At 40.6% G+C, this 17,284-nt stretch overlaps 1 protein-coding gene across 1 annotated transcript in view; it reads right to left on the bottom strand.

Moving 5' to 3' along the window:
- The window catches only part of lrp1ab (low density lipoprotein receptor-related protein 1Ab), an 83,249-nt gene extending 67,003 nt beyond the window's left edge, over positions 1-16,246 (bottom strand). Inside the window, exons 1-2 of the mRNA XM_054608865.1 lie at positions 15,610-16,246; positions 3,960-4,100 (exon numbers count right to left, since the gene is read on the bottom strand). Coding sequence (XP_054464840.1) covers positions 3,960-4,100; positions 15,610-15,682 — 214 coding nt within the window. The 5' untranslated portion in view covers positions 15,683-16,246. The remainder of the gene's footprint in view (positions 1-3,959; positions 4,101-15,609) is intronic.
- Between the last annotated feature and the right edge of the window lie 1,038 nt (positions 16,247-17,284).

Below are 17,284 nucleotides of genomic sequence, written 5' to 3' on the forward strand. Positions count from 1 at the left end.
TAAAATTAAAGTTGTGACACAGCACTTTTAATTCTAGCATTAGGAATAAAACGGTCACCAGAAGTGTTAGAAAAATTAAAGGGATAGGTTGGATTTTTTTTGAGTTTGGTTGTATGAGATACTTGTCCGTAGTTATTGTATTACTTGCTGTCGAAACGCCAACAGTTTGGAGAAACAGACAGGAGTACCAGTACAGGAGCAAAGCAATGTACTGCCGTAGACGGTTCTATGCATTATCTATACTCTCAAAGACACAAGATTACATTGACAAAAACAAGGAAGTTGCTGGTCTATCGCTGCCTTGATTGGTTAGTTTGTGTTCTTTTGTAAAATGGGTAAATCTAAACTGACCCTTTAAATCACCAAAGTCACACACATTTTTTTTTTTATTAATCTTTGTTTCTTTCAATGCTAATGCTAAAAAGCTCGAATTTGGATACATTGAGATGGAAGATTTTACCAGAGAACTACAGTTAGTACTTGTTTTTGAGACTAGTACCTGTGGATAAACCTTTTTATTCCAAGAAAAAAAATGACCCTGATGTGAGAACAGTGCACATAAACCCAACAAAGAAAACACAAACCAGAAACCTCAATCCACACCTCTATGGCTCATTAGTCTTACTGTTTGTGGACTTTTGTAGGCCGTCTACTGGACGAGGGAAGCAATGCACTGACATCATGAACACCCCTCTCCACTTTTTCTCTGCTAGACGGACGGAAGATAACCCTTTAACAACATACCACAGCTACCTATAAGAGCATGAAAAAGCAACACTCCTGCACAGAGCACCATCGCTGAGACACACAGAGTATATACTCCTGCCCTGAGGGCACGTGTCAACCACTTCCTGAGCCCTAAGCCTGTATGTAATTGAGGTGAAATGGCTTGTCCGAAACCAATTGAAGCCATGCAGTGAGGGGAGTCAGTGCAGTCCCTGGGAGAGCATGACAGGGTCACACCTGCAGACAGGGGCCTGTACAGACAGATTGCTGATGGCTATCTGAATGTGAACTAGGGGCTATAAGAGGGAGGTGCACACTGGGGGTCTGAGGGCTATGACTGCCCAACAGTTGGCAACCTGCCCAGACCCACACCGATCCATTTATGAGTCATGCAGATACATGTGCAAAAACATGCATCCATACATGAACCATCCCATCCCTCTGATTCAGTACCCCTCTAATAAACAAGCCCACAGGATAAAGAATGCTAACAAGCAACATTGGCCACCTCAACCACAGTATGTCAACGCCTCATGTGATGCGTTACAACGTTACAACGTTACAACGTTACAACCCCACTACCGCGCGCAGAAGTCTGTCTTTAGCTCCTCAACATAATTACAGCTCAGATAACTGGTTTGGGAACGACAGGCAATTAGACCTCCAGACAGTATGATACTGAGGAGTGCACTTTCTTCCAGCATGGGTACCAGAGGCGTAGATCAAAGATCCACACGGGACAAAAGAACACCTTTACAACACCCAACTCTCTGACAGGGAGTGAATTCATGATCATCGTAAACAAAACAGGTGGCTTTTACCAGAAACAAAACTGCGGCGTCAGCCAAATTAGTTACAGTCTTGAATGAAATAAAAGAGGCAGATTTTTATTTTCATAAATTCCTTTTTCAAATGATATACTATTTAAGAAACAAAGATCCATGTTGGCTGCTCTGTCACAATCTTTGAATTACACAATGTCTTATCTTGTCGATATCTTGGTGTGGGGAGATCCCGGCACTAAGAATGAAGCCGAGCTTCCACAGAATGGAGAGGGGAAGAATAGAAGAAAAGAAGGAGGAAGAAAATATGAAGAAAATAGTTTTTGCCTTGTTAAATCTGTGTGAGTACTCTTTCTAAACCAAGCCCATAGTTAGTAATTAACTTGAACTGTAGATAATGTTGTAATTATAGTAGCATGCACCACTCTAAATCCCATCAACATTAACGTACAGAACTAGACTGTGGTCAGATTGCATGCTCAAACACAAGTCTACAGAGCTGGGAATTGTCTTGGTATTCTTTTACTTTCATAAACTAAGCTTGAAAGAGAAAGTTTGACTGCTTTTGTAAACGTTGTGGCTGAGGAAAGAGTGCAGAAGTTGAACAGATGACACCTTGAGGTTATTCAAAATAAAAAAATACACACAAAACGTCCCCATCTGAGCTTCAGTCCCACTCTGAGGGATCAACGTTTGGCTTGCCTTTGTATCTATTATTTCCTTAACAGCTCAGTTGAGAGCAGCCTTGTTTACAGCTCGCCGGTCTCTTATAATGCCTCCCAGCAGGGATGAAACCAGGCTGATGACCTGCAAACTGTTTCACCCGGTGAACGGAAAAGCTAGGATAACAAGTGAAAGACGTTTGCATTCCGCTGAGTCACAGCAGGATTTTAAATAACCTCCTCCTCCAGTCATACTCCTCCTAACTCTCCCATCTCCATCTACGCTGGCTCAGGCCCATTTACTCTGTAGCTTTATCTGCAGCGCTCTTTTCCAAACACTACTCACATTTAATGGATGGATCAACTAAACGACTGTGGATAAAATCACAGTCTGGCTGCTTTTCATTGTGATACTTAAAAGGCGCCTTGCCTTTTGACTGTGCTTATTAGACTGCAAAACACATAGCGCTGTACAAAGAAAAAGTGCATTAATTGCAGTAACAGATATTTATTATGACTGCCAAAGAAACTCACATGAAAAGAGAAGTGCCTTAACTAAAGGTAAAGTGACAGGCAGAGTAAAGCCCATGGAAAGCGGGTAATTGAGTAGAACATATCTTGATGCTCTAGTGAAACACCGCTCTCCATCTCTCCATGCAGAAGATGAATCACACCATTGTCTGTGTCACCAAATTACATAAGTGCTATGGAAAATTCACTCAATTCAATTGCTTAGTAGAAACGGGGAGGAAATCGAATGGCCTTAGTTTCCTCGAGTGAATTATGTGGGTCACACTTACATAAAAATCGCTCATGTTCTGCGATTGCTGTTATTTACAAAACCACAATCGATCTTTTTCTTTCCCTCTGAAATATTCTTCAGCAATTTCTTTTTGCTAAATTTACTGTACAATTTATAAATTAAGAGTCAAGCTGTTAGCGTTGAATTCTGTGTGAATCAATGAATACAGGAGAGTGACAGATAGCAGATGACAGATTTTTTTTCTATCCAGCTTCACCTTTCTATAGCCCCATCAACTTTTTTTTCAAACGTTTTTAATCAGCTAATGCTATGTGTTAATACTTACTTGTGTTTTCACCCACAGTTTACAAGTCCCTTAATGCTGGGTGTTAGCTGCTTGTCACTGCGAGCAAGACAATGGTGAGAATGCTTGTGGCATGACAGATGTAAGGTGTGGCAGATGTAGACAGTAAAATCACTATTAGTGCCTGCATATAAAAACAGGGGAGGCTTTTAACCAGAGAGAGTTTATAGATGGAATGAGAGGATGGAGAAGCTGACAGATCTAAGTGGCTGGGACAAGACTCTTAGTGACTGCACAGATCCCGCAAGAGTCCAGACAAGAGCAGACACATCCCTAAACAGTCAGACTAAACACAGCCGCATAATTAGAGCTATAATTCAGCAGAGCAGCCGGAGCGCACACTGTGAGCCTGTGTCCTTCGGAGAAAGGGCAGAACCCACCCTCTTTTTCAGCCCCAAATTAATCTGTCTGAACATTGTGAGGTTGTCTCTTCAAAGCCATTTAGAGGTAGTGGATTTTATGTTATATAACAAATATAACAAACAACATTGTTACCACATGGGGTATAGATATTGTTTAAAACGTTCATTTGCAAACTAGCAATCTCAAGAAAACAAAGCTATGTAAAAAACTGTAATAGTGCTTGTTGCTCTGAAGCAGCAGCTTGGAAATAACATGAGCGCCGAGGACACAAGCCTGCTGAGAGACAGTTTTAGAAGCTACTTTCATGTAGGCATACTTACAGATATCTGGTGATTCGTCAGAGCCATCTGGACAGTCCTTCTCGCCATCGCAGCGCCAGCCTTTAGAGATACAGGTCACCTGGTCCTTACATACAAACTGCTTAGAGCTGCAGGTCTTGGGCTGGTCATCAGCTTTGGGGGCTGAAAGAAAAAGGAGAAAGTTGATGTGTCATCATAAAAAAAAGCAACTGTGGCTAGAAATGCTTTTCAATCGCACATACTTTACAGCACCCAAAAAAAACAGCATTGAAATAGAATGTTTCTTATTTATGTGTTTGGGATGTTTTTAAGCACTTTCAACAACTACTGAGTGAAGAATCTACATGGAGATTTCCAGCTTTTAGCACCATAGATCTTTACTGAGCAGGGCAAAACAACATGCAAGGGTCAACTCAAGTTTACAAAGATGTTTTTGTATCAAAAGACCCACAGGCACACTCTATTCAGGAAAAAAAAACCTTGCCTACAATTTTACAACCAACAGTGGTGCCTTTTAGTTCTGGGGGTTTGTTTGTTGTTTCCTCTCTTCTTATGGACATCAAATTTCCATTTCTTTTTTTTTTTATTACTCTTAAGGTGTTTTTGAACTTCTACCACAGAGGCTCTTTCATGTGTCACAGCAAAGACATAACTGGGCATTCAATCACTGCCTGACCCATGGGAAAGTGCAGAGCGGGGTAGTTCTGGGCAGTAAGTCAGCACAGATTGTTGAGGTGTACCACAGCAACGCTCATGACCCATCAGCCGTCTGACACGCTTTAACTCAGCCACACTCAGAATAACCGTGGTCCAATGGAGCTCTACCTACATGGTGTTGCATCAGTCTGTCAACACTTAATAAGTCACCTATTTAAAAATGTTTTCGTGTTTAGGGTTTGGTTCAATTTGCCCATGTTTTCGACTTATTTGCTATGAGGTTTCTATGTCCCCACATTTCATTGAGGCCAATCAAATTCCAATTGGACGTGTATATTATCAAAAACCTTAACAACAAAGAACACCTATTTTTCAAGTAGAAAGTATTTTTAATGAAAACTAGTCACACTGAGGTCTTTTGGAATATTGTGAGTGATGCAAACATTGTTACTGGAAAGACACATTTCTGTAGAAGTTTTTTTATAATGAGGGTTTGAATGCTATAAGCACCATCAATGGATTCTTTTCACTTATTGGAGTTGTGGAATGATGCTTTAAATTAAACACAATGTTAAAACACTTAAAGGTTGTATGCAATAATCAAGAGAGTAGAAGTGTATTTTCAAGTTCATAAATGGCATAATTCTTCACTAACAAAAGTCTAACTAGAATCCAACTTGAATACAATTAAAAATGGAGAAAGCTGATATTCTATGGTTACATTTTCTGTCAGCATGAGGACAAATTAAAATAGGTTGCCAAATATATGCAAGTGAAATTCTTCCTGTTATGCAAGTGGACAAAAATGTTACACACAATAAAAATAGACCACTTCAGGCAGAAGGTTGCTGTAACTGTACTGTTGTGCAGTAATGCTCTGGAAAGGATAGAACCGAATGTCTCCTTGTGATTCTCTGCAGGGACGGAGCCCTCTCTTGCCCTGGATGACTTGCTTCCCTACATACTTGGCAGGCAGAGAGGTGTTTGGGGTGGGCGGAGGGGTGGGGGTGTAGCACAAGGGGGCTGGGATGTGACTGAAATCACAAGGGAGCATGAGGCTAGTGTATCATTGCAATCACGTTCCTTTTGACGGTCAGACTTAGGGGTTTAGACCCTGGTCTTCTTTCATGTGACAGTGTAGTCTATGTGTAAGCACTAAACGCTAAGACTTTTGAGTGTCGTGTTTTAGTGAATACAATTAGAAGCTGGAGGGTTGCAGGGATCAGATCACAGCTTTACTTATGTGAACAACACCTTGATATTTGAGGAGATTAAGAGACAGAAAGAGCACTGGGTTTTAAAATGCAGAGCGTTCGCTCCGTTCTTCTCTTCACACAATGGAAGGGGCAAGGCTTACGAAACTAAATTCAAGTGATGCAAGAGAATGAGATTTAAATTCAGTCATGAGACGCCATAATACAGAGTCTGTATCAAATGTCGTGAGAATGTGACAGGATCAAAGATGCAAGATGAGAGTGAGACAGAGAGCTGTAGAAGAATGGATAGAGACCAGTGACTGAATCAGTTCAGACGACATGCGCTCACCCAACTCCTCAGCGAAGGAATGAGAGAGAGGCTAGCCTTGGCCTCAGGCCAACTAATTACACTGGATTTGCCTGTGCTTATACGTTGCCATTTAATCTGCCTAAACAACCAAACAAACAGCCACACTGACTTGGCCCTGAGATGAAATGAGTGAAAGCATTTTAACCTCCGACAGGCTGCTATATGAAGGCATTCCCTGGATCTCCCTCATCCCCTGTGTGAAGCAGCTGGGCTGAGCCGGTTGTTCCCTCTGAGTGGGCATAAAAATGGAAATAAAACATTGTGGGTTCTAATTTTATCATCGCTTTACGCACCAGCATGAAATGGCCGCAGAGGGGAGAACCTCTGAGCCTAATTGGAGGTTGTGGCAGAGGAGGGGTTAGAGACTGGGGGAAAGACTGGCAGCCTTCCCCCTCAGCAGTCCTCTTTCAAAGCCCACTGAAATATCTCAAACAGAGATGTGAATTGTTAATTCAGCCTGCAAAGTCGCCTTTTTTTCCAAAGTTCCTGCCAAAATGCTGACAATTTCTGGAGGGTCCAAATCAGGCTTGAATGTTAAACCATTTGAGTCTACTTTTACCTACAAAAAGGAATGAAAAAGGCCTTTATTTAGTGTCCTGGGATAGGCCCAACAGCAAACACCAATCCCATTGAATCAAGGTACATGCTCTACTTACAGGAACTCCTACAAGCACAGTGTGTTCGCCTCCAACAGAGTCTCCTCCTGATAATGCCATTCCAACTAAAGCATTTCCTGCCACAGCTGAAGGCAACTCGATCACACTGCTGTGACTAAATGGACGGAAATCCCACAATGTTCAACTCATCTATCTCCAAAAAAAAGGATTATCAAAAAAAATGTTAGGAAATAATCTCACAATCAGTTGCTTATGATCCGCTTTTTAAAGTTATGGTATTGTTTGAAACACTACTGCCAACACAATAAGATAACCTGAAAAAAACTACCATCCTCTGGGTATCTATTAGAGCAAAAATACATTTAATTAGAGAAGAAAATGAGAAAAATAACTTTCACAGATTTAGCTAAAACCCTCAAGAGTTTTGAATTTCACACCATAACTCAGTTAAGACAACTTTGGAAGCTCTACAGGAAACAGTGTGTCTATTTCTGAAAAGAAATTACACGATGTACGAATATCTTTATTTGGCTGGTTATAAAAAAACAAACAGCTGTCTTCCACAAAAACCAAAATTCCTGTCTCTGTCAATCTGATGTAGTTACAATATGTTGCAGAGCCGGTGGCTTCATTTCAAATATCTTTACTGGAGAGAAAGTCCTTGAGGCGAATGCAAGTCCAAGAATGCCTGAAGTACTAAAAGAAAAGCAGTAAAACGTGTAGCGTATTCATCCATTAGACGCGGTTGTTTCTATTCAACTAAACATCTTATTAACAGTTTTTTTAATGGTTTTAAACTGACCAAAAAAGATCTATAAGAGGTTTTCCCTTAATTATCTAGTGCTGAAGCCAATGCACTCGCTCTTTTTAGGTGCTCTGAGGCAAGAATAGAGGTTCTGTGCATGAATGTGTACAATAAGCTAAACTGACGTACAAGTTGTTGTCACTAAGAGTTACATTGAACAAATGTTTTAATCCTGAGTTGACATACACACTACATCACACATCATTGAGTTGCTTCCTACTATGTAGATGTCCAGGCTCCAGTTGGCTGTTTGGTTTGATTTGATTTTGAGAACACACTGTATTTCCTTATGCAGGGCCACTGGAGCACTGCGCTGTCTAAACAGTGCACACTGAATTGCCCCTCAGCACTGTGCATGGCAAAAAGCATTAAACACAAGTGAATGAGCAAATGCAACAACGTACACAGAGCCCAACTCTTATAGAAACATCCCTCCTGAGTGCCTACTAAAAACAATGAAGTAATTTCAATGCTATCTTTTCATTTGCAATAATACATTTAAGGTGTTGTTTTGCTATTATGTAATACAACAACTTAATACAGTCCCAAGGATGGGATGGTGAGTAAATGGTGTCGTGGCACTAATTCAGCAGCCAAGTGATGGAGGTCTCCAGACACTGACCCCCCCACTCCGATCTGTCTCTCTCAATATGGCCATCCCTGCTCTACGAATCAACTCCAGATCCACGCAGCACATTCCAGCACCTCCTAATTGATTTCATGTGTGTAACTTTGCCTTAAACAGACATTGTGTTACAGACGAGGAGCTAGAGTCAAAGAAACCAAACAGCTCTGCTTTTGAATGCAAGGAAAAATTACTTGTTGCTTGTTAACTCTTTGCTGCAAGACCGACTTAGGCTCGGAAACTAAACCAAACATCCACACTATTACGTTTTCATTTTAAAATGTATATATTTTGCCAAATATAGCCTAGCGTCCAAACTATTCTGGAGTTTTATAACCCCAAAAAGAGAGGGGTTTAAAAAAACGCTACGATGCCGTGTTAGTTTGAAAAAACATTCTGTGGTTTATCATGCTACTACTGCCTACATGTGGAGGAAGCATGCTGTTATTTGGCAATTTGCAAGCAGCTTGCCCCTCGACATTATCAGCCATACAAAGCGGACACTTGAAGTCACGGTTTGCAGCTGTGAAGAGGGCCATGGATATAAAGTAGATGGCTTTCCTATACTTATTAATGCTTATTTTGTTCTGCACAACTATTGTGAAGTTCACAGAAAACACGGTAAACGAACAAAAGCATAAATGCTCTCCAGTGCGCCAGGGACTTCAGCTGCCAGGCAGAGCTACGAGTGTGACAACAGACAACAACGAAACAGAGAGGAAACAAGTGAGAGATGTGTATTGACCCATAATCTAGTAAAACCTTGTTCATTTTAAAGTATATTTGATGTTTGTGGAAGAGAGAGATAGAGCAAGACCTGCAGCCTTGTAACTAAGTTTGAAGAATAAAACTCCACGAAAATTGTCCGTTTGAGTTTTAAGAGAAAGTATCAAGCACAACCTTTATTGCTAAAGTGTACAATAATATTCTGTTGTATTTTCTATAACTAAGCAACCAATCTATTTCCTGTGTACACCGGCACCTGCATGCCCAGCTTATGTGAATAGTCATGCGATATTCGTGTCCAGGGGTGTTAGTATGGATGAAAATCATTTCCAAAACAGTGCTGTAAGGCCCTTGTGGAAGTAGATCGTTTTCATAAAACCCTGTTTTAAAATGGAAACGTATTAGTGTGGATGTAGACTGAGAGTGCATATACAAAGTGTAACAGAGGCCTGACTTCATGCTACTCATTTAGTGAAACAATTCTAGATGTCTGTTATATACACCACAGTGATAAAGACCATAATCCAAATGCACACAGATTCAGCAAAAAACTAAACAAATTGATATATGAAACTTACGTTTGTTTCTAAGCGTGCCTCCAACACTGAGCACAGCCTAGTATTCAACACAATCCCCTTGTGGATAATTTCTTGGCTGAGCAATAGAGCATGGATTCTATTAAATGCTGTTAAAAGATAGCAATAAATGGGAATTTTAAATAACTTGACTGAAAGAGGAAATAAATTGGACTCTGTCTGGGTACAATGGCAGCGACAGGAGAAAGTGGAAATAAAACCAGAACTGTTTCTCATCACCTATCACTTCTACCCTTCATGGTCCTCCGTAGTGGAACTCAAGTCTTCCAGAATGTTTCAGGGAGTGAAAGAAGCAAACTGACTACAGTATGTAATTAGACCCCTGAGGTCAAGTTTGAAGTGATTTCTCTGCGCTCAGTTTAGCCCGGAGCAAGAATCCATGCATTATAAAATACAATTAAAACCAAAAACAAGCAAAAACAAGGACCAAAGGGAAGAGAATGAGGGCAGTTGTTATTTTGAATGTTGTGCTGTATTAATTATTCACTTGGAAGACAGACTAATTTTTAACTAAAGTTGGAGCTTTTTAGATGAAAAAAATTGGAAAATGATTGTATAAGAGGGTAGAAAGTGTGATAAACACTATCCAAAGTAAAGCCCTGCCTGGGCCACTACTGTGGCAATTTAACGAACTTCTTTAATGGCCACACTGTGCAGTTCCCATCCAGAGGAAACAACCACTTTGTATCAAGCCAAGCCACAGCAAAGCACTGGAGCACTTTATCCAGCTCACAGTGCACATTCAATGTCCACAGGCTATTCAAGTTCTGATCCACTATAGCTATTTACAAAGAGGTTGAACATGCATAAACAGCAGAAGACCGGGGAGGAGTTAGTGCCTACTTTTGTGCCTGAAAGCCTCGTTTTTGTGTCATTGCACAACAAAAGGGTGCAGCTTTGACCTCGGAGGTAACCTGATGAGGCTCTGCAGGACCTCACAGGCCAGAGCAGTAAAAAGCAATGCAGTAAAAGACATACCCTGAGTGAGTGTGATCGATGGACATAAAGATAATTGTAAATGGGTCCTATGGTGCCTTCTACTGAGCTCTTCCATACCAGCCCTGTAGTATCTGCATAGCACAGCTCTGTGCACCCATAGAGGAAATTTCAAACCAGATTCAGCTGTTATGAAAACAGAATATGTGAGCCACAAAATGAAGGCTGGACCACATAAATTGAGGCATTCACTGCAACTGAGTTACTTTACTTTTACATAGAAGCTGTAAAGTCAGAGACTGCACACACCCTTCAATCTTGATAGTATTGTTAAGAACCACAGAGTACATCTAACTAGTTCACAGTCACACACAGTAGAGTGCTGCACCAACATGGCCTACGCCTGGTCTTAAGCTAATGCGGAAGTAACTTGTCATTTGAGTCCAACCTAATAGCAACAAGCACTGCTAGCCGAATGGCATATTCAGATGGGTATTCACATTAATGTGCATCACTAAGACCGAGCTTAGTTAAGAGGCTTAAGCTTGGTTGGAGCAACCAACGTAAGTTCCATTCTAAATACTTCACAGTTAGGACCAAGCTACAGTTCAAGATCATGGCAGAAGATGCACATGCACATTCCTTGCCCAACATCCAGACCCGGTTAGCCTTAGCAAGCAACAAACGTTGCAATAACGCAACCTACTTTCTCAGCCCAAAAGAGTGAACAACAGAAAATCTCGACCCCGATGTGGAATAGTTCCCATTCGAAACTGAGTGAAAATGTGAGGACCTATTGAACATAAACATTGAGTACTTGAATAGCTTTTTACAACTGTTTTTTACGCTTACTCAAGAAGTTAACTTATGAGTACTTTTACTTCTACTTGGGTCATTTAAAGTAACGATACTTTTACGGGTTTTTTTTACTCTACCCACCACTGAGCATAAGGGTTGAGAGAGTTGCCATCCAACAAGGGAAACCAGTGCTCAGTAGATTTGCCGGAAGTGTCATAATGTTTTCTGTGAAACACATCAAAATGGTAAAAGTGTGATTATGTTTATTGTGTTGACAAACACTTAAGTGAGGAAATATTTTACAAGTTGTTTGTTTACAGTTTTTGTGATCACCTTAACTGGCCACTGATATAACTGAACAACATTAGACATGATGCAGTAGATTACAAAAATGAAAGTGAATGAGTGAAATTACTCTTGTTAATTTGAATAGCATGACATTACATTTATAATTCATTAGCATACTAAATGTCTTCCTAAAATCTGACAATTGGAGGGGCCAACATGAGGCAGCAGGTTAGGAGTTCACCATCAATGATGTTGAAGGGAAATAGGCGACCCAAAGCCAGTATTCTCGTAGCTGTGCTAGGTGTCAGGCAAACGTTGCAACCCTCTGCAACATTTGAACAACTCTGTGTACCCTCTGTATGAAGTGCTATGTGTCCCTATCTAAAGACGTCATATAATGTGTCATGTAAAAAAAAAAAAAACTGATTTTGAAGATGTATCACCATATTAATGACAGAAAAAGAAAAGATCAATGCATAGCAAGCCTGATTATATCACCAAGAATAACACCATGAATCTTACAGCACTGCATTAACACACACCCACACTACTTATTTTTTTCAAGGAAGCCGATCCATTCCTTTTTTTGGGTCTTGGGAGTTAAACAGGGTAAACAGTGATGTAGCTTGCCGAAAACACCATTTACAGTACACCCCTGCTATTCACAATCAACAAACACTCTTTCATGTGCGGTCTCACGCCTTCAATATGTGGTAACAACACTGAGGACGTTTATGTTAATCTGGTGTTACCTTCTGGTCACAGTTGATTGCAATGCAGCGCAGGAAGTAGGGGGATAGAAAGGGGGATCTTTTCTGCTGCAACAGTCAAGAATCCAACCGTCTGCTATTATGGTTTCACAAATACTTTCGCAAGGTCAAGACCAAAATGCAAAACACCTGCACACAGGCTTTACATTAAATCTCACTCAGAAGCCAGAGAATGTGCTCAAAACTGGAAACTTTGGCTGAATTTCAATCCTCATATTTTATGCCTTTTTTATCCCATGTGGTTCTGTGCGAAGACTGACTGGCAGAAAATCATTATGGGGATTATCTGTTACCTGATAAGAGTGCATGAAGAGACAGCCTCAGGTGTACATAGTTATAATAAACACTCCCCAGTGACCTCCACTTGGAGAAGATGGAGAGTGCAATCCAAGCGCTATTAGCTGTTGAATTTGTATGAGGGATGCTGAATTTTTCCCAGCAGATGTTTCCAGAGACAGTTCTGAGTAAAAGGTAAAGCCAGGTCCCATTAAAAAGGTCAGACAAACAGAGTGTTGGCGCCTCAGGAATTCAACCTCTTTAGCCTCTGACCCATATTTAAACTTTTCACCAATGGGATTCTTCTGCCTCTAAATGATGTTGATATCCTTTACGTAAGCGCATTAGTCATAAAGTTATCCAAAGTGGACGTCTTGATGGTATAGTTCCAAACAATAAGTAAATGTGGAGGACAGGACCATTGTGCTACATGCAATGCAGAATGTTATTCAAAAATACAAATTACTCAATACTGTATTGCTTTTTTCTTAACAAAATCTTAAAACGACTAAAATAAATAATGAAGTATTATATTTACTGCAATGTTAACTAGAACTGAAATGATACGTGGATTGTTTGTTAGGTCAGAAAATGAATCACTATTTTGAAAATTGATTATTTTTACTATCAATTAACTGTCAAATATTTTCACAATTAAGGAAATAGAGACAATCCATATATATCCCAGATCCTGTCATTTTCAAATTACTGTCCGACCAAGAGTCCAGAATGAATTGACTGATTGACTCTGTAACTTATTCATCAACATTCAAGCAAAATGCCAACAATGCTTCACAAATGTTAAAATTTGATGATTTACTTATACTTATTATTATGGGAAACTGAATATCTTTGGGTTTTGGAATGTTAGCTGTTAGAATGCATGTTAGTTATGTTAATACTTCACTTTGGGCTCAGGGAAATTTTGGGGGGCTTTTTATATTAGAATTTCATTTTGTAGATCAAACTATTAATTAGTTGACGGCTAAAACGATCTGCAGGTTAATCAATGATAAAAAATAGTTCTTTAGTTGTGTCCCAAATTTTCAACAATTTTTAATTAAGAGCAAGCACCAATTCAAATTGCATTCATATTCTCTAATGTACCCATGGCTCATCAGCACTGAACCGGATTTGTCAGTATGAAAGGGACACAGAGGTCTGTCCAACGTTAAACTTTTCACTAACGGCCTTCTGAACTTCCTCTCACTAATACTTTCCCAATCGTAAAGTCAGACTGTGGCCCAGTCGTGATCCAGACAAATCCAGTCTAAGTGTCTGGCCCTAGGGCTTCCAGCCAATGACTTGACCATTTCTATCATTTTGGACCAACACTGCTACTAATGAGGTAACACACAGCTATCATTTACATCACTGACTCCCTGTGATGTAACTATGTTGACATGGCATGTAACTATGTATGAGACCTTGTCAGTTTCAGAGTATCAAAGACTGACTCGTGAAGTTTATTTCGCTTCACCCGTCCTCACCCCCAGCTCTTCAGCTGGTCCCTCCCCCCACTAGCAGTCACATCTAAGTTGGATTAATGGTCTCCCTGTGTCCAGATGTTGCATACTGATGGAGGAGGTGGGAGGAGCTTGCCCACTCCTGCAACCTCAGCTATGACTTTTATGCTGAACAGCCTCCATCACAATCTAATACAACTTTCATAGGACCTCCCAACACAGAGAAGGAAAGGGGCTATTTTTATAAACACGTTAACATTAGCAGCTTGCTTCAGTGGCAAAATAAAGGTTTAAATGTGTTACTTTTCTTTGGGCATTGAAGTAAACATGGGCTATAAGAGTGAAAGGAACTGTCAGATTGATATCACAAATACCTATCTATGGACAAGGCTGTCAGGTCTGATCTGGACAGATCAGAGGGCATGCTTGACTTTTTCCACTGTTTTAAATCCAAAATATAATATGTACATATAATATGACTATCAAAAGACTCTAGAATATGACAATATATGGGCTGAATAGCATGTGCTTTCTGGTTAAACCTAATTTAGAATACTATTGATGTGAGTGCAACGTTAAATATTGAATGTTTCAAAATAAACCTTAAGGTTTCCCTTTAAACGTTCCAGGAAAGATAAGGCAGCCTGTTTGCTCAACAGGTCTGCAAAGCACAGTTACAAAAACTATTGTTATTTGATATGTCATTATTACTATCAGGGATTCGGGAGCATTAAGGAGCTCCAGAGACGTAACAGGATAACTATTCATTTCACTATCACACAGTACCTGGCTGTCACTAATAAGTTGTAATTCCCAGCCAGCTACCGACGCTGCACGTCCGGACAAGCCGCGCCATTAAGATTACACCTCTGCGAGCGACACTACTGTTGTTTTCATGTAAGAAGGGATACAGAAAACAAACATGAAAGCTGATCTGACCAGGGATCCCACAGGTTTGATATTTAACTCAAGCCGGCTGCTTTCTTTTTTTTAAAATAACAACAGCACGTTTGGTTTGAATGGTAGCTATCAGCTGTGATCATATACAATATGGATTTTTATTGGGGAACAAATGGAGAGGGGATATAGCCATTTTGTCGCAATAAATCAGAAATTATGTCGTTTTGTGGAAACGGGTCGTTCGTGCAAATGTTGTTTTCTACCTGCTGGATATTCAAACAGTGAATAACCTCACTGGCTGCCATCCTTACAGGCAGGCCCGGTCTGTCTGCTCAGACAGGAGCCCTGCTAAAAAAAAATATATATATAAAAAAAACCGCAGACTGATTTTACGCCAAAATAATCAAGGCGCTGCTTATTTGTGCGGCTCTTTGTCTGATTAAAGATTGTCCCTAAATATCCTCCTCTGGTTAGCCTGATGTGCACACACTGTTATTGTGAAGGGGACCTATTTTTTGTGGTGTTGGCTCCAACTCTGGTGAACATAGGCCTGTGCACAGATGCTTTGCAGGGGGGGGACGGGACAAAAGTGCTCATGCTTTCCTCGAGTAATCACAATGCAACACAACACAACAGGCTTCTTACCTATGGTGCCACCGTTAGGAGATACGACCCCCAAGCAGAGTATAAATCCCAAGTGGAGCAACCTCATCGCCATCTCCTGAGCAATGCTCGTTGGCACTGCTGTTAGAAAAAGAAATAGAGGAAAAGTTGGCTGGATTTCTAAAACCTAACAACCCGATCGACCACCTCATCCGAACCCCTCCAATGGTCCGGGGGTGCGATTGTCCGTTCAGTGGCAGCCCTCAGCCGCTCAGCACGGTGGCCGGCTCAGATGGGCTTCAGCAGGGGAAGGAGACTTGCTTAAAGCCCGGCAAGGCTGTAGGCAATGCAGCAGCTCAGTCATGTATATTTCTCATTGATTATCGGCATTCAAACATGATGCACTGTGTAACCTCTGTCTCTCGGTGCTGGCTGGGCTCTCCGTTTCACCACAGCATGCCAAACAGATCCGTCCACACGTCCACGAGAACAGCAGTCGCGAGAGCTCCGTTCAGTGCCAAAACTAAAAAAGAAAAATTAAAAAAAGCAAAGGCAGTTTTTTTGTTTTTTTTCTCTCTCTCTCTCTCTTCCCCCCCCTCGGAAATCCGATGCCTCACTGTGCTTGTGGTTGCATGAGTGGATGGTGAATCTCAAGCTCCAGCACTGTGAACGAGCCCGTGACGTAAGCTCGACTCCGAGGGAAAAAAAAAAATGGGATAACTAAGCGGCGAGTACCGTCTGCGCATGCTCTAACACACCTCCTTTTATCCTATTTCATGCGCTCTCTCTATCATCAGCCGTGGGGATGGGGAGGGAGAGGCGGCGCTGCCTGCAACTGGCGATCTGGGATCAGCCATGTTGGCTCAATATTTCAACAGATTCCTGATTTCTATTTCACCTTAGAAAATAAAATGATGATGAGTCATGGTAATACTGCACAGTCAATTCAAAACCTGTGTAACACCCTTCCCTCCCATTGGCAGTTATTTCATATAATACTACATGAGAAGATTAAGTAAGGAAGTAATGTGTAAATATTTCCAACCAAGCAAACATGGTGCAGCCTGTAATTGTATGCAGTCCAACTTATTTTGTTATTGCTCTCAATTGGAATCCAACATATCATTTTCAAATTGTGATAGCTGTAAAGAAATTCCTATTTTGATTCACATTTTCTGACAGAGGCCTGATTAACATTCCTGCCATTAAACTTAAATGTTGCCATCTCATTGGCTTTGTCTTTGTCTCTCATGCTCACACATTCAGAGCTGCACCTAGTTCACAAATCAAGATAGAAAAGCACAGAAAGTGGGGAGGCCCCTGCATTCTTCACTAAATCCTGCCCCCTTGTGGTAAATGAAAATAGGAAATGGGTATTTTTGCTATGCAATGGGTATGGCTACATGTTTTTGGATGAGCATGGACAACAGTACAAGAGTCTTAATCTTAAATAATTATTCCCAAAACAAATATGTTGTCTATTATAAGGACAAAAAAATAACTAAATCATTCTGGAGTTCAGACAAAGGCCCAATATACAGTACAGTGCCCTTATCTATCTAACAACTAGTTAGACATAAGGCTAAATATATTCCAGTAATAAAGATTGTAAATGTTTAACTAATCCATTCATTTTGCACTATTTTATCAAAACAAATTAACCACATGGATCAACATAAAAAAATGAAGTAGCATCAAACATGAATAGGTTACCAAA

Source organism: Anoplopoma fimbria, chromosome 12, assembly GCF_027596085.1.
Source record: "Anoplopoma fimbria isolate UVic2021 breed Golden Eagle Sablefish chromosome 12, Afim_UVic_2022, whole genome shotgun sequence".
Taxonomy (NCBI): Eukaryota; Metazoa; Chordata; class Actinopteri; order Perciformes; family Anoplopomatidae; genus Anoplopoma; species Anoplopoma fimbria.